General features: G+C 37.4%; 1 protein-coding gene across 3 annotated transcripts in view; it reads left to right on the forward strand.

Annotated features, from left to right (window-relative positions):
- Positions 1-22150, forward strand: part of LOC101898210 (zinc finger protein 69 homolog) — an 87058-nt gene that overhangs the window by 40538 nt on the left and 24370 nt on the right. The window contains exons 2-3 of one of the 3 annotated variants that reach the window (XM_059118609.1): positions 20245-20607; positions 21301-21417. In XM_059118609.1, the coding sequence (XP_058974592.1) occupies positions 20245-20607; positions 21301-21417 (480 nt within the window). The remainder of the gene's footprint in view (positions 1-20244; positions 20608-21300; positions 21418-22150) is intronic. The other 2 variants (XM_059118610.1, XM_059118611.1) reach the window with 2 other exon arrangements.

The raw sequence follows: 22150 nt of genomic DNA on the forward strand, positions 1-22150 counted from the left end.
CAAAAGTCCTGCAGACGTAATATACATTTGAGTAAAATTTTATCAATCTACTTCATTTCTTTCGGAAGCTAGAGTGATTTCCACATACGGACAGACGGACGGACATCGCTAAATCGATATTGAATTTTATGGTGATAAAGAATATATACTTTGTGGGTTCTAAAATGTATATTTCGAGTTGTTACAGACGGAATTATAAACTTATACTATGATGGAGGGTATAAAAAAGAAGACCAGTGTATTGGCATTTTGAAGTTTACCGCGCAAAGTAACTTAAATATTTGGGGGCGAATTCCCCTTCTTCCACATTTTTTGGAAATTTCCGGATTATCTCCGATTTCTCAGACTCCACACAAATGTTTATAAGTGCGGTTGTTAGATTTAAAGATTTTCCTAGGTATTCCCTGTCTTACCCACTTGTTAGCATTATCATTATTCTCCACTAATAAATAAACGTTGTTTTTTTTTTTTAACAACAATAATGGGATAAAGCCTAACTATTAAGCAACAATAAAATATTTTGGTCAAAATTTTAACCCTCATGCGAGTCAAAAAAGTGGTCTTTTTGAAATTATGATTAAAAATTCGCTTTAAATGAGATCGTAGCAAGTCAAAATATTCTACGTAATTATTTGCCAAAACTTCTACTATGGGTTCAGGAAGACGTCAAAAATCTAAATCTTACCTGAACCACCGGAATTCATATGTATTAAAGAGACATTTTGGGGTTAAGGCCATACTTTGTGTGAGTTTGTACAAAAATCTCCAACAAAACATCATTTAAGAAAGGTGAAATAAACAAGGTTTTTTTTAAACAAAAATTGATGATATATTTTGATGGGTGAGATGAAAAAAACTGCAACAAAGTCAAACAAATTTTTACATTTTTTTTTAAATTTTATTGATGTCGGAAATGGCATCAAATTTTAGAATAAGTTTAGATTTGTTCGAATTGGTCACCTTTGGCACGAATTATGGCCTTCAAACGGTCAATGAAACCGTCACACGCTGCCCGAATGTTGCTCTGAGGTATTTTGGCCCATTCCCGGCGAAGCGCTTGCCTGAGGTGATCGCCATTTTTGTATTTTTTTGTGCCAACCTTGCTTTCCAAAATGCTCCGGACACAATTGTCCAACGGATTGGTATCCGGAGATTTTGGTGGACATTGTGCGCTGGAAATGAAGCGAGGAACCTCATTTTGTAAACATTCATGGGTGGCGCATGCTGAGTCCTGTTGGAATGTCCAAGGTCAAAACGTTTGCGTGCCCAAAGCTTTAATATTTTCACGACAATATTTGACATTTACTCTGATGCCACGGTCGAGTAATACGAGCGGAGAGCGACCATCGGTTATTATGGCGGCCCACACCATCACCATAGCCGGCGCTTGAGTTCTGATGGCCAACCGAAGGTGCACATTTTCAGCTGACCTCTTTGGCAAGTAAACTCGATCATTTTGTTTGTTTACAAACTTCTGGACGACGAATGTTCTCTCATCGGAGAAAACCAAATTCAGCAGTTCTTCACTTTCGGCCAAACGAAGCAACTCTTTAGCTCTTTTCAGTTTATTTTCTTTCTGTTGCGGTGTAAGTTCTTGTACTTTTTGGAATTTCCGAGCTTTACCCCGAGCTTATTTTTCAATATTTGCCGAATGGAATATTGCAATATGTTCAGCTCACGAGCTATTTTACGGCCACTGCGACGCTGGTTTTCGATCAAGTCGCGTCTTTTCTTTTCGAACCATTTCTGCTAATGTTGCTATTTTATTCCGTCCACTTTCTTGACCTCGGGCTACGCTACCACTATCACGGTAACGAGCGATGGTACGAGACACAAACGATTTATTCACATTTAAATGCTGTAGTGCTCTAACGATAGCCACTTGTGGTTTCCCAGCCAAATATAAAGAAATCACACTATCACGCTTGAATTCCATCACGAATAACTTTTTTCCGGGAAAACTCTCACCATAATGCTTTTGTACGCTTTGTAAAAAATATAATGAGCTGTCACTTGAATAATTTTAACAGCTGTCGGACGACGAGTTGCTTAGAAAGGACAGCAGTCTGAAGTTTATTGCAGTTTTTTCATCTCACCCTGTATGGGATCCCAAACTTCAACCGGTTTAAATATAATTTGGCAAATTTTTTGGTACCAATTTTCGTCTCTCCGATTTTCATTGGAATCGGACATACATATCGCGTTGGGTGCATCAAATAAATGAAATCGGTCGAAAATATATATGGAAGCTATATCGAAATCTGAACCGATATAATATGGCAAAATTTATTTTTGTTCTAAATTCCGTTTCGGATTCTAAATTTGAAGACTGTATCTGTAATCGATCGATAGATATGTACATATAAAATCTAAATTTTTGGTAGTTATTTCCGATTCTGTTGCTATATCTGTAGTTCCAAATGGAATTTCAAAAATGTAAATGTTTTTTTTCAGGCGATGTTATAGTACACCCGGGCATTTTCAAAAAAAAAAAAAAAAAAAAAAAAAAAAAAAAAAAAAATGTGCAGCGGTTTTCAAGTCCATAAATTACAAACATTTTCCTCTTTTCTAGATATAGAAAATATGAATTCCTGGCGTGTTGGTAAGATTTAGATTTTTGACGTCCTTTTGAGACCTGTAGTAGAATATTATGATAAATAATTTTTAGAATATTTTGACTTGCTACTTGATACCGTTTAAGGGTTGTTTTTGACCATATTCCAAAAAGCGAAAACCCCACTTTGTTGACACCCTTGTGGGTTAAATTTTTCGAAAAAAAAATTATTCCTAGTATTTTTATCTGCAATATTGCCGCATACACTATGTACCTAAAATGCACGGATTCCGAGGAATCTTAATTCGGAATTTTGCAAAAGTGCGGAACTTCCGAATCAAAGATATACGTGTCGTCTTTTTAGCTCTACCTTTAAAATCTGGTGTATTTTTCTCGTTATTATTGAAAAAACTGAATTTTGTCACACAACGATATTTTTCAATTCAGGTATACGAATGAAGATTGGGGTTATATAGAATGAGCTGATACGTTCTAACTTAGAAAATCATGTCAATTTTGTTTCGCAACCATATTCAATTCTGCCTATTTGTTAAGAAAATGTGTCATATTTAAATGCCTTCCAAAACAATTCTATTAATGCTGATGACATAATTGTTTGTGAAACTGTCAATACAATTTTAATTGTCTAACCAGTAGTATCCTCTTGCATGCCATACAATGAACGCAACTCTTTAATCAAGATTCTCAAAATCATTTTACTCATCCACCACAGCACCATTTCGAATTCTTCAATTAACTATCCACCCAAAATGATATTCCCATTCAGTTTTTTAACAACTCCCAACTCTTTTTTTTTTTGTTTGTCCACTTTGCTGCAAGTCGTGTACTTGAAAGAAGTTCTTTCTGTTACAAGGTCTCCACAGAAAGCAATCCTCCTTTTCTTTGAGATTCCTTCTATTCCTCCTGTTTTGCTTTCGTTATTTTCGTATTTGCTTTAATTAGAGCAAAATTTTGATAAACGGAAGTGCAATCAGGCGTAACTTTGTTCGCACAGCACAACATTTTGCCTTTGGTCGTCTCTTACCAGTGGCAGCTGCCTGGCTGGCAGTAAGGCTGGCTAGCACGGCAATGACATATTTTTTGTGTCGATCTCAAAATGACCTTTGACAAGGTTAAACACTCGCCTTGTTATAAGTTTCGAGTGTTAACTTCATTTTGACCACTTTGTCTTGCCAAAATGTGGTGGTGGTTGTTCTTCTGATGCTGTTGCTAGTCAAACCTGCAACTGCTGTATTGGTGGCAGTAGCTCGGTTGCCTGTTGGTCCTTCTGCATCTGGATTTGGAAATATTCATCAGTTGCAATTTCATCTGTGTGTGATCTCTCCATTGCCAAAAACTTTGACACACGCACATGCATTCATTCCGAACTGGAAGTCGTCTAGCACGCACCGTAGACCACCTTGTTGTGCGTGTGGTGATGACACAAAGCAGAACTCGGTCTGATGGAGGCAATCGGGTTGAATGGCTAAAGAATGAATGGCAAATGCTAAAGAATCTGTGTCGATGTTGATGCTGCTCCTGCTCCTGCTGCCGTTGCTGTTGCTGTCGTTGGCCTTCATTTCTCGTCTTCTAATGGGGGATTTCCTAAAAAGTTTCTCGTCTGCCTAAAAAATGAATGTTAGCTTACCAGACAGTGGTTGTGAATTTGGGATTGTAGGACAAGTGCAGATGGGTTATTGATTGGATCATTTATTTAGAGTAAATTTTGTGTGCGGCATTAGAAATTTAATAGAACTTGTAATTGGCTATGGGAAAGGAAAAGTTGTTGAGATTCATTGAGAGAACTTACTTTAAATTTGAACCATAAGCTTTTCTATACAAGAAATGTTGTCCGGCAACAATTTTTCAATAGCAGAAAGTTTTTTTTTTTTTTGGCAATTTTTCTATATAGACGAAAGTTGCCCAGCAAACAACTTTTTTCTTATAGCAGAAAAGTTGTTTCGTAACAACGTTTTTATATAGACGAAAAATCGTTTGGCAACAACTTTTCCATATTCCATATGGAGGAAGAAAAGTTTTTTTGTCAACAACTTTTCTATGAAAGAACAAATGTTGTTTGGCAACAACTTCTCAATATAGACGAAAAGTTGTTTAGTACCAACGTTTTTTGGCCGAAAAGTTGTTCGGCAACAACTTTTTTGTGGACGGCAACAACTTTTATGTGGACGAAAAGTTGTACGGCAACAACTTTTCTGTGGACGAAAAGTTGTTCGGCAACAACTTTTCTGTGGACGAAAAGTTGTTCGGCAACAACTTTTCTATAGCCGAAAAGTTGTTCGGCAACAACTTTTCTATAGCCGAAAAGTTGTTCGGCAACAACTTTTCTATAGCCGAAAAGTTGTTCGGCAACAACTTTTCTATAGCCGAAAAGTTGTTCGTCAACAACGTGTGTTCGGCAACAACTTTTCTATAGCCGAAAGTTGCAACCAACTGCAACCAACTGCAACCAACTTCAGACTGCTGCCATTTCTAAGCCAGTCGTACGACAGCTGTTAAAATTATTCCAGTGACAGCTCATTATATTGTTTACAAGCGTATACAAGCATTTTGGTGAGAATTTTCCAGAAAAAAAGTTATTCGTGATGGAATTCAAGCGTGATAGTGTAATTTCTTTATATTTGGCTAGAAAACCACAAGTGGCTATCGTTGCAGTGCCGAAAAATCGCTCGTGAGCTGAACATATCCCAATATTTCATTCGGCAAATATTGTAAAATGAACCCGGGGCCAAGCCATTGAAATTCCAAAAAGTGCAAGAATTTACACCGCAACGGAAAGAAATTAGAGTCAGAAGAGCTAAGGAGTTGCTTCGCTTGGCCGAAGGTGGTGAACTGCCGAATTTGGTTTTTTCCGATGAGAAAACATTCATTGTCCAGCAGTTTGTAAACAAACAAAATGATCGTGTTTACGTGCCAAAGAGGTCAGCTGAAAATGTGCACCTTCGGTTGGCCACCAGAACTCAAACGCCGGCCATGGTGAGCGGATGGTCGCCACCAAAACTCAAGCGCCGGCCTTAACAGCGGATGGTCGCTCCCCGCTCGTATTAATCGACCGTGGCGTCAGAATAAATGCCGAATATTATCGCGAAAATAATCTGGAGGGTGTATTAAAGCTTGGGCATCAGAATAAGTGCCGAATATTATGGCAAAATTATTCTGGAGGGCGTATTAAAGCCTTCGGCATCAGAATAAATGCCGAATATTATCGCGAAAATATTCTGGAGGGCGTATTAAAGCTTTGGGCACGCAAACATTTTGGCGGCAGACCTTGGACATTCCAACAGGACTCAGCACCATCGCACTTAGCACCAAGATGGGTTACAAAATGAGGCTCCTCGCTTCATTTCCAGCGCACAATGACCACCAAAATCTCCGGATACCAATCGGTTGGACTATTGTGTCTGTTATATGTTGGAAAGCTAGGTTGGCACTAAAAATTACCAAATTATCGATCACCTCAAGCAAACGTTTTGCCGGGAATGGGCCAAAATACTGCTGAGCAACATTCGGGCAGCGTGTGTCACTGGCCATAAAGGTGATCAATGAAGGCCATAATTCGTGTCAAAGGTTATCAATTCGAACAAGTCTAAACTTATTCTAAAATTTGATGCTATTTCCGACATTTTTTCATTCAATAAAATTCAAAAAAAAAAAAAATTTAAAATTATGGCGTCTGACGTTGCTGCAGTTTTTTTTATCTCACCCTGTACTTGGTGTTAAAATGCCTTGGTTTCAAATCACATTCCCACCTGAATAATCTTTGGTCCAATCGTAATTCCTTTATTCCAAATCCAAAGATTTTGGAAGAAGGAATTTTGATTCGACATGGGATATGATTTTGAGAAAACCTTCTGTTTTTCTTTGTGCAAGCCCTTTGTTGCCCTGGAAACCACTGTATCTCCATCGGATTGCAATTGAAAAATTTTCGATGTTTGTTGCTGATAAGAAGTAGTCACTTGTTATTGTTGTTGTCAATAGTTTTCAAATATTGCTGTTGTTGTTGTTGTTTTCATTTCTAGGGGTTGTCGTTAGGTGGTTGGTTGTTGTTTTCCCGTTTACTTCCCCACTGTGTGGTTGTTGTTGCTGTCGTTGTTACAGTAATATTTAGTTTCTTCTTGGATTCTTGTTCTTGTTCCTGTTGTTGTAGTTTTAGTTTTCAACCACATACGACTTTGAATCTTGTATCCAATGAAACCATGAAAGAAAAAAAAACAAAAAACAGCGACATCAAAGCAACGACGAACCGCCGCCGAGGTGCACCAGCTAAACCAGCCACGAACTGCATCTTACACTCCGCCTTTTTGCCAGGCTTTTGTTGTGTTTTCGGCGAAAAGGAGTTACACGATGGGCACGAACGACGATGGCAACGATGCTTTGATGACGACAAGAAGAAAACCCCCACGAGAAACATCGCCAAGTCATCGTCGTGGTTGCCGTCGTCGTCCTCGTCCTCGTCATCATCGTTGTCGTTGTCGTCGTCGTCTTCTTCTTCTTCATCGTTGTCATAGTCTTTCGTTGGCCTCGTCAACGCCATTGCCACATCGTGAGGATAACTTATCCTTTTGGAATTGAAAAGAAGCTGGCCAGTACATGCACACACACACACACACACACACCGATACACCAACACACTTGCCCGTTCACTGAGTGAGTGATAAAAATCAATAGTTGGTCACTTTAAAGTGCGGCTGTGTTTGGCTGGCTCTTTGGTCTGCAAACGACTTAAGAGGGGGTGTATGACTATGTCTATGTGCGTGTGTGAGAGTGTCCGTGTAGCTTTGCTCAGGGGGGGGGGGGGGGGGGGGTGGTGTGGTGTAGGGTTGGAGCCTTTCGCTAAGACTTTGTTTGGTTTCCTTTAAGATGTTGGGTGGGTGTTTTTGAGGTGCCTGGCCACCAGACCGGCCTTAGGTTTTAGTAGTATGGGATCCTCTCTAGGGTGGGTAGCTGTTGTAGGGAAATGTTGCTGCTGCTCTTGTGTAGTTGTATTGAATATTGTGTTTGGTGCCCGACTGCATGATTGCTTATGCGTGTGGGTGTGTGTGTGTGCGTGTGATAGACGACGGTTATTTATTAACCGCATTAGCGTCTTGAAAACTTTTGCTCATGGCCCACGTAGAGTTTTTGAAAAATAATGTTGTTTGTGGCATAACGGCATCGCCACATTCCTGCTCAATATGCTCCAACTCAACCCTCCCTCTGCCACCTAACCCAGCCTCCCCACTCACCCGCTATCTAAACAATCCTCTACACATTTATATTCGCATTCAAATTAAGGCGTGTCCTAAGGTAGTTCATTTCCAAATTAGAAAGACGACGGCAACGATGAAAAGCTTCACGTTTCCTTTTTTTTCCAAACAATTGAGTGCAAAAACTAAACACAGCGACGGCGGTGGCAAACTCCCAGCTCTGGTACTTGGCTGTTTGGCTGGCAGCCTTAGGAAAAACTTAGAAAAACTGAATGGTTGATTACTACATACATTTCCAATCAGGGATGACAATTGTGTGTGTGTGTGCGAGCTCTTGAGGAAGAGTGTAAGAAACCCAACTCCCCCACCTCTCGCACCTCCCCCTCCTCCATGTCGCAGCAAAATATGGAGCCTTTCTTTTGAAAGGCTTTCATTGTGGCTGCTTGAAAATGTATGCTCGCTCTGCCTAAATGGCAGGCAGCCTTCTTAAACTTGGCTGATTTCTAAAACTCATCACTTCCTTTTTGAGAAATTTCTGTTACAATTTCAAAAGACCGACGATAAGGTGAGGCTGGGGAGGGGGTGGTGATAATTTTGGGGATATATACACATCCATGCCTTTCGAAGAACTCCACAAAGTCCGCAAAAGTGGTTGAAAAAGTGTGTGTGCTGCCGCCTTGGTCCTTGTTTAGTTTTTCAAGTAGTTTAGAAATTTGCCTTGCCCCCTCCTCCCGCTCCTCACACCCCCCTGCCTAGAGCTCAAGGCAGATGAATAAAAACTATTTTTTTGTTCTCCTCAAATAATTATGCGTACATGGCGGGTGAATTTTTGGCTGTTTGTTGGATTTCTTTTTGTTGTTGTTGTGGTTGTTTTTCTTTTCAGCCGGCAATTGAAGATTTTTATTTGTTTGCCATCCTGCCATCATTACATTTATTCTTGCAACTGGCATCTGCAAAGTTTTTCAAAAATCTACATATGCAAATGTCCCATACGGGGATGATCCTCTTGCTCGAAACAACCCAAACCCTGATGACAATTGATTTTGTTCCAAAACCCGACGTCGTCGCCACCGCCGTCGACAAGCGAACGCCTCAACTTCTGCCAGAATGCCGCCCTGAGAACTGCAACAGGGTGCCTCCTCATGACGCCTGTGGACCACTTACATGAGGAGACGAAGGTTCTTCCCTTACGTCAGCATAATCATATGCTTTCGTTGCAGTACCTGCTTGGGTGTTATCGCGGGAGTCACCCTAACCACCATATGGTGGATAGAACTCCCCCACCCAGGCGTGTCAGGAAGGACCTGCACGATCTAGAGAGAGAGGTCCAGCGATATAAGAGAGAGCCTCTAGATCATGAAGCCTATCAAGCAGGTCTGAATAGCATTCATACTGATGCAGTCGCAGAGGTAGTCAATAATTACAGTATGAATGCCATACTCGGAGTCCACCCCCCATCCATTGCAGCTGAAGAACGTCGGCTGCCTAGGCAAACCAGGGTAGTTTTGGCCCAACTACGTTCAGGATGGTGCAGCCGTCTCAATTCGTATTGGGCACGAATTGATGAGGATGTGCGGAACGCCTGCCCAGCGTGTGATACAGGCCCGCACAACACGCTGCATTTGTTTAATTGTCCTGCCAAGCCTACCCAACTCCGTCCAGAGGATCTATGGCTACAGCCCATAAAGGTAGCAGAATTCCTAAACCTGGACATTGAGGAAGAACCAGATTAGTCGGAAAAAACAACAGAACGTGTAAAACTGCTACAACAACAACAACAACAACTTCTCATAAAATTTCTTTGTTTCATTTTTATTATTTTTTCTAATTTTTTTTTCTACTCATTTCAAATGGTTGAGTTGGCAACCATTACTTTTTCCTTAGAAATCACGCATGAATCTATGGGCTTTGGAAGACCCGTGTTGTGGGGTATTCTTCCTTCCACATATGGTGTTTTTTTTTGGGTTTTATTTCATCAAGGTGGTTGAAAATTTTATAATTATTTTGTTTTGTTTCTTTGCCAAAAAGACACACAAAAAACAACAACAACAACAAGCCCAAAAGGAAACTAGTTTTACTCCTTTTTTCGTCTTAGCCAAAAAATAAGGGTTAACTAATTTTGTGTCTGGGTATCCGGTTTGGGAATATGTAATTTTGAAAACCAAACAATTTCAAATCCTTAACAAGAGCTTTTGCTCAAAATTTTTTCCGCTTTGTTTTCCTTTTTTTTTGTTTTAAATTAAAAACGAACGAAAAATAAAAACAAGTTTTTCTTGATTTTTTCCCTCATATGACGCGGATTTATTCACGTATGGGATGGCCGCGTGCCGCCGTTTCACTTTAACTTCTCACCCCTTTCCTCCTCCTGCAAACCCTTTTTTTTGATGGCTTAGCTTAGAATATGAACACACACACACACATATATGCCCTGCTGCGGCCATCCGCCGCATCCTGCTTTTTTCCATCACTTCACGACACATGCGGTCTCTGATGTACAAATCAAAAATTCAACTGTCATTCTTTTTTTAACTTTTGAAGTTACAAAGTGCGTGTTTTTTTTAAGTGCAATTTTTTTCCTTGTAATTAAAAAAAAAGTTTTAAAAAAAATTTAAATTTAAATGATATTTGGTTGTTGTTGCCTGAAGTGAATTGATATACTGATCTTCAATAGAATCGATCAAAATTTGTTGAAAAATATTTGTGGAGTTATTGTGTGTCATTGCCAGAGTTGTTGGTTGCTAAAAAGGATATTTCCATTTAAAAAAGGGTAATCATTTTTAAATATTTTAATAATGAATGCATTTTAGTTATATTACGTTGGCCATAGAAGTTCCATTTCATGTTAACGATCAAGGAAATAATTTTCTGTTAAACACCGTGCACAGTTTCTCTTTGAATAAAGAACTTACAACTATTTTGCACCCCTATGCGGCTATGACCAGCAGCTTAGTCAGAAATATAATAAATTTTTAAAAACTGTGGGAGTCAAAAAAAGATCAAACGAAGCCAAAATCCAGCTAAACCGAACTTTTTATACCCTCCATCATTTGGAAGAAATAAAATGGAAAAGAAATGATTAAAATACCGAATATGTGTTTATGGATATGGATTTACGAAAACACGGACCTGGGCCTCAATTCTTGTTCTATGAAAATGTGAAATGAGAACTTTTATAGAGGAGTGAAATTTCAAATGAAAACAAGTAAGCTAAGGCTATAGCCGTGCGGGGCCGACCGTGTGATACCCTACAACACTACAATATGTTAGAAGTCCCCATCCATTTTATCTAATCCAATATTTACGCACTCCGTCATGCTGTTAGTTGTTGTAGTCTATTTTACAGCTAAATATAATCCAAAGTGCTAGAATTCTTCCCTGTCCTTAACCCTTTTCTCAGGCGTGTCGATTGGCTTCAATTGTGAGATTAGATTTTTTTTCCTGTTTTTGGTTCATTTGAACCCCTAAATATTTTGCGATCATCTCCAAATTTAGACTCATCTATATGATTTGCTTGTCCACGATATTTGACAACGAAATTAGCACAAACAAAGCCGGAAGTTCCCCTAGTGTGTATTTCGGATAACGCCTGTAAGTAATGTTGGTATTTTTTTCACACAAAAGTAGTGGTCCATTCTGCCCACTGTCTTAAATTCTAACTTCATGCGAGATTTCGTGTCCTTTGGTTTCTATTTGTGACCTGTATAACGGCTGCAAAACCAGGAACATTTTGAGTTGCTGGTCCATTTCAACCCCTAAATATATTGCGGGCATCTTTGAAAACAATAGGCCTAGCCCTTCTGAGCCTAACCCTACCCTTTTCGTGAGGATCGGATGAAAATTGAAATCTGTATATAATAATCCTAACCTGTGTTGTAAGGTGAGAAAATATCACAAAATATACACTTCAATATTTTAAGTCAAATTGAAAAAATAGCATGCGAATATACTACTACAAAATCTATATTATCATGATTATAGGCATCTTTTATGCAATTTTTTTAGATTTTATTCTTTTATGCCAAGAGGGCATTCTGAATTGACAAAATTTGTCAAAATCGGTCCAGCCATTCTTGAGATATAAGCATTCTAACTAACATCCCCTTCCTCTGCATATACACATTGTATATTTTTCGCTATATATATCCGATATATTTACTATCGGCATCTACGTAATGGTCTGAATTGACCCGTTCGTCTATTTGTATTTCGCCGGCATTAAAAATATTCGCGGTTTAATGGAAAATTTGACTTTTATTTATCACAAATGCTATGGTCTATTTCAACCACAAAATATTACCCGATGACCATCAAAATTGGAAGGTTTGGAAGGCTCTAGCCCCATGCTAACTTTCGCTTCGATTGGTCTATAATTGTAACCTGTAGAGCAACTGCAAAATCAGGAAAAATTTCAGTTTTTGGTCCATTTCAACCCCTAAATATTATGCGATCATCTCCAAAAGAAATAGGGTTCTATTCTGACCTTAACCCCACCTAGATTCTAAATTTCGTGAAGATCATAATTGCGACCTGTAGAGTGATTGCAAATTAACATGGACAGACAGACGGACGGACATACATAGCTAGATCGACTCAGCTCGGCGAGATGGGAAGATCCATATACACTTTCCTATGTGGGAGACTAATATTTCGAGGTGTTATATAATTTTTGACCCAATCAAACTTATAATACCCCCAACACATAGGGGTATAAAAACTATTTCAGGTGTATATGAAAAACTGATTTCTTAACTATGTTTAAATCAAATTTTAACTTGAGTTGCCCGAAACATTTAATGCATGGACATAGCGGAGAGTGTCTTCCGTTAGCTTGTGCTTTTTTTACACCTTACATCACGCTATCGTACAGAGTATTATGACTTGGTACATTTGTTTGTAAAAGGCCAAAGGAGACAAAATAGATGAATAGTTCATTTTAATGATCTACATGGAATCACTTTTGAATAGGTCCGTTCGTCCACGCGTCCGCCCGTCCATGTATTTTTTTGCGAACAAAATAAAGGATACATTTAGTGTTCAATTGAGATGACAGTTTGTTTGCCCCTCCTACTGAAACTGATGATAATCGGTTCAAATTTGGTTTTCTCGTTTATTTTGCACCAAATTGACGCAAATAGGATGGGGTTTGGTGCATACAGCTGAATTCAGGGCAGAAACAAGTCTTGTTAATTTAATAGAAATCGGTCGAGCTATAGCTGTCATATTTATGGCCGTAACAATTCTTGATATTAGATACAGCCTAGAAATGCCTGCGAAATTTTATGAAAATCGGTTCAGATTAAGATATATAAATGGTGAACCAACCATAGTGTGTCCGTTCAGATGTGACAGATGTGAAGATGTGACAAAAATGTTTCAATACAACCAATCGATCTAATTCCTTCAGAGTAGCTTCATAATGCGTAAAAAATATGCAATTAAAAAATTGTAAAGATTGGTCCACGCATGGGCATAGCCTCCATATAACGGTACCCTTCGATTAAAAGAAATTTGAAGATTTTAGGTAAATGTTTAATTGAAATGTACTTAAATTTGACACCTGTTGTTCTTAATGAATGGGTACCTAATACCCTTGAAAAATAATGTTAATATGGGTTCACAATAGCTCCCATAGAACCCTACCACCGATTTTATTATTTTGAACATTCATGGTTGTGATAGGGTAACAAATTGATGGGCCAAAATTGTCAACATTGAATATCGTTAGCTAAAATGCAAAAAGGCGGAACTAACAAGAATTGGAAAACTGAGTTTTTGGATGAATATTGTGAATTTAATTAAACTACAGGTCTTGACAAAATTTGACACGTCTGCGATCAAAGACGGCACTTTTATTAACTTTTAAAATCTTCATTCGACATGTTTATAGTTCGCATTAAAAAAAAGTTTTTTGCTTCTCCTACGCCATTATGTTTTTGTTAGTTACGCCTTTTTGCATTTTAGCTAACGATACGTTTTCGATATTGCCCCAGTAGAACCCTACCACCGATTTGAAGAAATTTCAATATTTTGGCAATATTAGTCATTTTGGTTTCTAAATACAATATATAATTTGCAAAGAATTGTCAAAAAGTCTCACTTTTTGGTATACCTCCCATATATAGGGTGAGATAAAAATTAACAACAAAGTCGAACTCCATAATTTTTACATTTTTTTAAATTATATTGGAAGAAAGCCACAATTTTCGGAAATAGCATCAAATGTTAGAATAAGTTTAGATTTGTTCGAATTAGTCACCTTTGGCACGAATTATGGCCTTCAACGGCCAATGAAACCGAAACACACTGCCCGAATGTTGCTCTGCGGTATTTTGGCCCATTGCCGGCGAAGCGCTTGCTTGAGGTGATCGACACTTTGGTATTTTTTAGTGCCAACCTTGCTTTCCAAAATACTCCAGACACAATAGTTCAACCGATTAGTATTAGAAATGAAGCGAGGAAACACATTTTGTAACCATTCTTGGGTGGCGCGTGCTTGAGTGCAATGGTGCTGAGTCCTGTTGGAATGCCCAAGGTCTGCGGCCAAAATGTTTGCGTGCCCAAGGCTTTAATACACCCACCAGAATATTGCGATAATATTCGGCATTTATTCTGATGTCACGGTCGGCTGTTATGGCGGCCCACACCATCACCATGGCCGGCGCTTGGCCAACCGAAGGTGCATATTTTCAGCTGTCCTCTTTGGCAAGTAAACACGATCATTTTGTTTGTTTAAAAACTGCTGTGCAACGAATATTTTCTCATCGGAGAAAACCAAATTCGGCTGTTCGCCACTTTTGGCCAAGCGAAGCCACTCTAAAGCTCTTTTGAGTCTATTTTCTTACCGTTGCGGTGTAAGTTCTTGCACTTATTGGAATTTCAATGGCTTTACCCCGAGCTCATTTTTCAATATTTACCGAATGCAATATTGCGATATGTTCAGTTCACGAGGCATTTTTCGGCCACTACGACGCGGGGTTCGATCAAGTCGCTTCTTTACTTTTCGAACCATTTCTGCTGATATTTGCTATTTTCTTCCGTCCACTTCCTTGACATCGGGCTACTCCGCCAGTATTACGTTAACGATCAATGGTACGAGACACAAAAGGTTTATTCACATTTAAATGCTGGAGTGCTCTAACGATAGCCACTTGTGGTTTTCCAGCCAAATATAAAGAAATCACACTATCACGCTTGAATTCCATCACGAATAATTTTTTTCTGGAAAATTCTCACCAATGTTTTTCATCTCAATCTGAAAATGATTTATTTCTTTACTTATTTTTCCTTTAATTTACTTAGGAATATGAATAACATTACACAGCTTCAAGTCAATGAGAAAAAAGATCATGCATACAAGGGTCGACTTGTTTATATATTAAACAATATTATACCAATAAAATAATTATCGGGGCGACTTGAAGATGTTTTCTGCAATACAATGTGCCCTCGAAAATTTGAACAGCATTCAGGATTTCGAAATAGTTGGCTGGTAATGCAAATAATACCGAACTTTTTAAACTTTAAACTATATGCAATATATGCAAGTTTGATTTTTTGCCTTATGACAGAATGTTAACAAAGCCATTGTCTATATTTTATAATTTAATATATTTTTTTAATCCATTTATTAAAACCTGATATAGAAAAAATATTCTGTTTTCGAGAGAAATTACCTTCCATATTGATAGCGACTGAATTTGTTTTTAAAATTTGTAACTACCGACGGGGAAAAGTTATTAAAATATGTGCAGGGTACATTGAGTTGGTCAGTTTGTTTGGAACTCATCGAAATTATCATTTGTGACCATTTGTTTTATGTATCACTGGGTCATGTGTAGGGTTTCGAAGCGAGTGTCCGAGTTGGTATAAAATTAGCACATCACAATATTTTTATACCCTGCACCACAAAGTGGTCAGAGTATTATGTCTTGGTACATTTGTTTGTAACAATCAAAAGGAATCAAGATAGAACCATTGTTTTATCTATAATTTTTAGGTTGATAGTACCAACGACATTTTTTACTCAAAAACATATTCATATTTTTTACTTCTGGCTGCAGTGGAAATAAACTCTTAGAGTAACATGTCTTTTATCATTTTTTCAGTATACTGCTAAAGAGGTAAGGTTGTACTACCTAGGGAGGACATTCCTTGGCACTCTTTTTTCCATAAAACTAAAAAAGTATTGAGGGTACAAAAATTGATTTCAGCTGCATATGTCTGCATTTGTGGATCCTACTAGTGTTTCAAAATGTCACTTAAACCTTTAAAATGCGGCAAATGTGGAGGTAAATTTATATGGGAGGTATACCAAAGAGTGAATATATCTTGACCATTTGTTGCATGAAGGTATATATTGTATTCAGGATCCATAATGCGAAATTACATCAATATCTGTGGAAAATTTTCGCCAAAATCTAAAAAATCCTAAAAAAGGGGGGTAGGGTTCTATGGGAGTTATATACAAAATATGTCCAATATTGAAACATTTAGGCATATCAATTTGTTACCCTATCCCAAACAGGAATGTTAAATTTCAATTGAAAACATACGGTACATAACCGGAGCTATATCAAGTTGTGGGCGCATATAACAACAGATATTGAATTTCAGTCCATTTCGATTAAAAATGTACCTAAAATCTTCATATTTCTCTAAAATGGGGGAGGGAGGTGTTCCGTTATGTGAGGACTGTGGGACCAATCTTCCATACATAGTAGGTAGGGTATATTAAGTTCGTAGTTCCTTTTGTAGCTCATCAAATAATCATTTTAGACCTAAAAAAGTCTAAATAGAGTCCGTTTGCTCATCTGTTGTAATAACGCTAGAGTCAATACGAATTAAGATAGAAAGCTTAAATTTTGCATAGATCAGTCTTTTGTTTGCAGGCAGGTCAATTTCGAAGAAGGGCTATATCGGTCCAGTATATCATAAAGCCCCCATATAACGGTACCCGCGATATTCCGTATTTTGACGACTTAAGCCACATTTTTCAATGGAATTGTCTGAAAACCAATACAAGGAGTTCCGAGTACTTTACCGCTGGAAGAGAATTGATTATATATATCCACGATATCGTATATAGGTCCCCGAAATAAGATCTAAATTAGGGCTTTGGTCCAGAATTGCTTACATATGTCTACGATATCGTATATCCCCCATATAACGGTACCCCCGATATTTTTTATTTTATTTTATCATTTTTATACCCTCCACCATAGTATGGAGGGTATATTAAGTTTGTCATTCCATTTGTAACACCTCGAAATATACATTTTAGACCCCACAAAATATATATATTCTTGATCAGCATAAAATTCTATGTCGATTTAGCGATTTCCGTCCGTCTATCCGTCTGTCCGTCTGTGGATATCACTATAGCTCCGAACGAATTGAAACTGTATCTGTCGATGTTCGGTACTTTGTTGAATTTAGCGATATTATTTACCGGAATTGTTTCAAATCTGGTATTTGAAGTTCGTAATGGATACTACAGCCTATGACAGAAAATTGTCTGTGCAGGTCCACGTCTTCGTATAGCCCCCACATAACGGTACCTCCCGATATTCTGTATTTTGATGGTTTTAGCTACATTATTCATAGATTTTTTGTTAGGTTTCGCATTTGAATATTATAATGGCTTATGACAGAAGTCCATGTCGTCGTATAGACCCTAATGTAACAGCTACATTCGGTATTTTTAAGATTTTAACAGAATTTTTAACAGATTTTATTATTTTTGAAAATATGCCAAATTTGTTCCAAATGGTGGAGGGCCGAACTTACAGCTTTTTTACTTGTTTTCAATAAAATTGTCTGAAAATCCACACAAGGAGTTCCATTTCATTTTGAGTACTTTGCCTCCCGGAAGAGAATTGTCTATATAGGTCCACAATATCGAATATCCCCCACATAATGGCACCCCCCGATATTCGGTATTTTTATGATTTTAGCGGCAGCTTTCACCGAAATTGTTTCAAATTTCGTATTTGAAGTTCGTAATGGGTACTTCAACCTATGACGGAAAGTTTTCCATGCAGGTCCATGTCTTCGTATAGCCTCCATATAACAATACCTCCCGATATTCGATATTTGATATTTTAATTAATAAAGTGGTTCGTATTTAAAATTCCTAATGGGTATTACACCCTATAACGGTTGTCTATGCAGGTTCACATCTTTGTATAGCCCACATATAACGGTTTTCAAGTTTCTTCCAAATAGTGGAGAGTATAGAAAGTTCGACCCTCCCGAACTTAGCTGCTTTTTTACTTGTTTTTTACTCACTATGATGCTTTTCTAAAAAAACAGATCGATTAGTTGTAAAGAAACATTTTTGTTTCTTTGATTTCTCGATATACAATGGAATTAGAGATTTATATTTGGCGAGGGATCGTAAAATTTGATGAGGAATATTTTTGTCTTGGACGTTATCCTTCTAAAATGAAGTTTTGTTGGAGATTTTTGCACAAACTCACGGAAAAGTGCGACCTTAATATATTTTCAATATATACCCATTCCTGGTTTATATGTACCGTCTTCTAGGACCTATAGAAGAATTTATTGTAATTAATTTTGTAGAATATTTTAACTTGCTACTATCTGATTTAAAGGGAGATTTTAACCACGTGTTAAAAAAAGAAAGACCCGCTTAAAGCTTGATAGTTTAAAATTTCGACCAAATAATTCCAAAATTGCAAAGATTCAGAGCAATATTTATCCGAAAATTACCAAAAGTGTTTAAGAGGGGGAAACTTGCCACCTCTTTTTTTAGGTTACTTTGCGATGTCAAGTTTAAAAAAGTCGATACATGAGTCATCTTTTTTAGTTCTAAAGAAGATTCCGAGGAATCTTTATCCAAAAATTACCAATAGTGTTGAAGGGGATAAACTTGCCCCCTCTTTTTTTTTTTTTTTTGAAGTTACTTTGCTTCTGGATTTTCAAAGTAATTATTGAAAAAAATGATTTTTGTCGCACAGTGTTATGATCTGATCAACATTTAAAACTGTTGGGCTCTGCCCAGTCCTAAGCGTTAAATCGACAACATAATAAGATCTAAATTAGGTTTTTGGTCCACATCATCCCATCTTAGAAACGAAAGAAATGTACCACGTACTGCTGCAATGCTAATTTCAAGATCCTCGAACATCTCGACTACCTTCCTGACGTCCAGAGGTTAGGCCTGAAAACTGCTCCACTTGTCGTTGAGCCTATTTGTTTTTCGGATAAACACAATAAGACCTTAATTACAAAATGCCGCCCTTTAGATCAATAAAGTTTCATATTTTCGGCTCTTCTCTCCAGGAGCATGTTATACATTGAAAGAAATTGAAAACAACTGGACTTTCCAAGCAAAACTTGTATGAATTATAATTTTTGAAAAATTTGTCAAATTTTTTATCAAAGTGTTGCCATACGACCTTCAAAATAATTGAGAACCAAACTGCAATTAAAGTTCCTTTTTTTTGTTGCAAAAAGGTCAAACAACTTTAAAAAGTTCACCTTAAATAAAGTGGTGCCCTGATTGTAGTTTGGTCTTAAGGATCTAAGATTTCCATTCCAAATGAATGATTATAATGTTACACTCCTTCCTGCCCTGGCATGGACTGTTCAAGATTCTCATTTACTCGGTGCTTTGACATGAGCTGTGTGAGTTCTGTGTGTGTGTGTGTTTTTTTTTAATTTTTTATCTTTTTTATTATTATTTATTTATTTTTTTTTAATTTTGTCGACTTTTTTTTTGCAAGTTGTCTTGTCGTAGCGAGCCATGGCGAGGTGATGAGGCAAGTGGGTTATAAAGGAATAGTGTGGACAAGAGAGAATACCATGGGTTTGTGTGATTGGGGGTTTCTATGGTACGGCGGGACTCGGAGATGTAAAGATAACCAAACAAAACTTACAACAAGAGTTCGTCGTTATGCGCCCTGCTTGTTGTTGTTGGATATTTTTTTTTATTTTTATTTATTTTTTTTTTTTGTTCTCTGTGTTCCTCTGTTTCTCATTTTTCTTCGGTCTGTCAGTGGCAATGATGGTGGTGTGGTGGTGACGATGGCGGTGTGGTGGCTGTTACTGCTGCTATTCTAGCCATAGCCAAGCTCCAGCAGCAGCAGCAGTTGACCATGTATGTTGGGGTCTTGATATGTGTTTATTTTATTTTGTTTTTTTTTTTTTTTTCATTTTTATTTTGCTTTTTTTTTCATTTTTGCGCTTTTTTCTCATTTAGCTTGCCATGGATTTTTTTCTGGTTGCCTTGGGTTGCCTTAGTAGCCTTAAAGCCGCATAGGGCTAAAGTAGTATATATTTCTGAGGAGCTTAACGAACAAATGAAAAAAAATATATATAAAACATACCAAAGAAGATTCCAGTTTTTAATATACAGAAAATATTTGTAATTATGACACCTTTTTGGAGATAATCTTAGAAAAAATATCTGCTAGAAATATTTAATTTATTTCTTTGTTTTGATTTATTTTTTTGTATTTGCAGTTGTTTCAAGTTCCCGGCTATAATATACCCACCTGTGTGAAGTGTTCGGAACATTTGACAAATAGTGGTAATGGTTTCTATCAATCTGTAGCCGCCTCCGCTGCATCCGGACAACCGGCTTTGTCTGCAACAGCTGCTGCCGCCGCCGTCGCCGCTGTGGTGAACAGTACAACAACAACAAACTCCTCCAACGCATTGAATCAACAGCAAATGCCTCAGCAATTACAGCAACAGCAAACTCAACAGCAAACCCAGCAACAGCAAACTCAACAGCAAACCCAGCAGCAACAGCAACAACACCAGCAACTGCAAAATTCCACAAACTCAACAAATAGTCTACAGTCGCAGGACGATTCAGAAGATGTAAGTGTTTGATGTTCTTCACCCACTTTTTGTTTTTGGTGTTGTTTGGAAGAGTCTAAAAAATGAAATTGGAACTTGCCGCAAAACCTTAACCACCAACACCTTCAAATTCTCACATCCTTTCGATCCTTTTCCCCTCCCTCTTCCTGTCATAACCAACAACAAGTGTGTGTCTCCATTCCCACCCAACTAAATTGTGAAGAAGATGATGATGATGTTGAAGAAGTAGAAATAGAAGAAGAAGATTGTGTTATAATGTTGTAATATTTTTTATCTAAACGAGTGAATTTCTTTTTGTCTTCTCTCTTTTCTTCCCGTTTTTTCTCTTTTGAAACGTTTTTCTGTTTTGTTTTTATTTTGTTTTTCTTACACTACACATGCTGCTTTATTATCTATCGGATATTTCTATTATATCCCTTGGACATGTCTCATTCTCACCAACACCAACCCCCAAACCCCAACTCCCCTGCAATCCTTGTTGCTCCTGCCCTACACAAACTATTTTGATTTTGTGTTCTAATCATTGCCGAACAAAAAAAAAACGAATAAAAAATCGCCTCCATCAAAAACACGACGACAAAATGCATTCTCTCAACAAAAAAAAAACTTGTGCTCTTCTCCCGCAAATTGCTCTCTTTCTCTCTCTCGCGCGCTTCTTTATACGTTTGTTTTACGTTTCGCAATCTGCTGCAGCAGACAGTTCAGCAACAGCAACCAACGCGCCGTCCACGTCAAAACGGTGTTAAAAATAAATTACAACAAATCACCATGTCCTCCTATGAATTGGAGAAGACCATACAACATTTAGATGTACCTATTATTTGTTTTTGTATAAAACTATTGTAGAAACATTATATTGCTTTCAAATCCCCCCCCAAAAAAAATGTAAGCTTAAGCTTTGACACAATGCTAGAGAACAGAGCGCGCATAAAACGGTCTCAACTACAAAGCGATGCGTTTAAATCATAGTACGAAACGGTTTTGAAATGTGCGTTAAATAATGAATTAAAAAAAAAATAAAATTACAAACGCGTACAATAACTTCAAATCGGCCAGTAACGCTTGGAAAATAGCCTCTAATCTGTTGTCGCAAACCAATACAGGTGCATAATAAAATGAAATTTTTGTTATATTTTCTTCATGAAATTCCAACAAAATGAAAAATTTTATACTGTATAACAGTTGTTAAATTAATTGAAAATTATTAATTTGTGTTAAAAAACACCATTTTTGTCCAAATGACATGAATTGGAAGTGTATAACAGTTTGTATAACAGTTTCAAATATTCCCAAATAATACGGTTTTTCGTATTTCTGAATGAGATAGGCCTTTTCAAATGAAATTGCCGCCTTTTTGGGTGTATAACAGTTTGTATAACAGTTATAAAATTTCTTAAAAATGTGAAAATTTATCAAATCTAAGCGAAATGTGTTCTTCAAGAGATGTAAAAAGGTTTATAACAGTTTTAAGAATTGATTAAATGTTGAACTTTTGCTAAATTATAGCACGATGTATATTTAAGAAAAAAATAGCACACGTTTT

Source organism: Musca domestica, unplaced genomic scaffold (assembly GCF_030504385.1).
Source record: "Musca domestica strain aabys unplaced genomic scaffold, Musca_domestica.polishedcontigs.V.1.1 13, whole genome shotgun sequence".
Lineage (NCBI taxonomy): Eukaryota > Metazoa > Arthropoda > Insecta > Diptera > Muscidae > Musca > Musca domestica.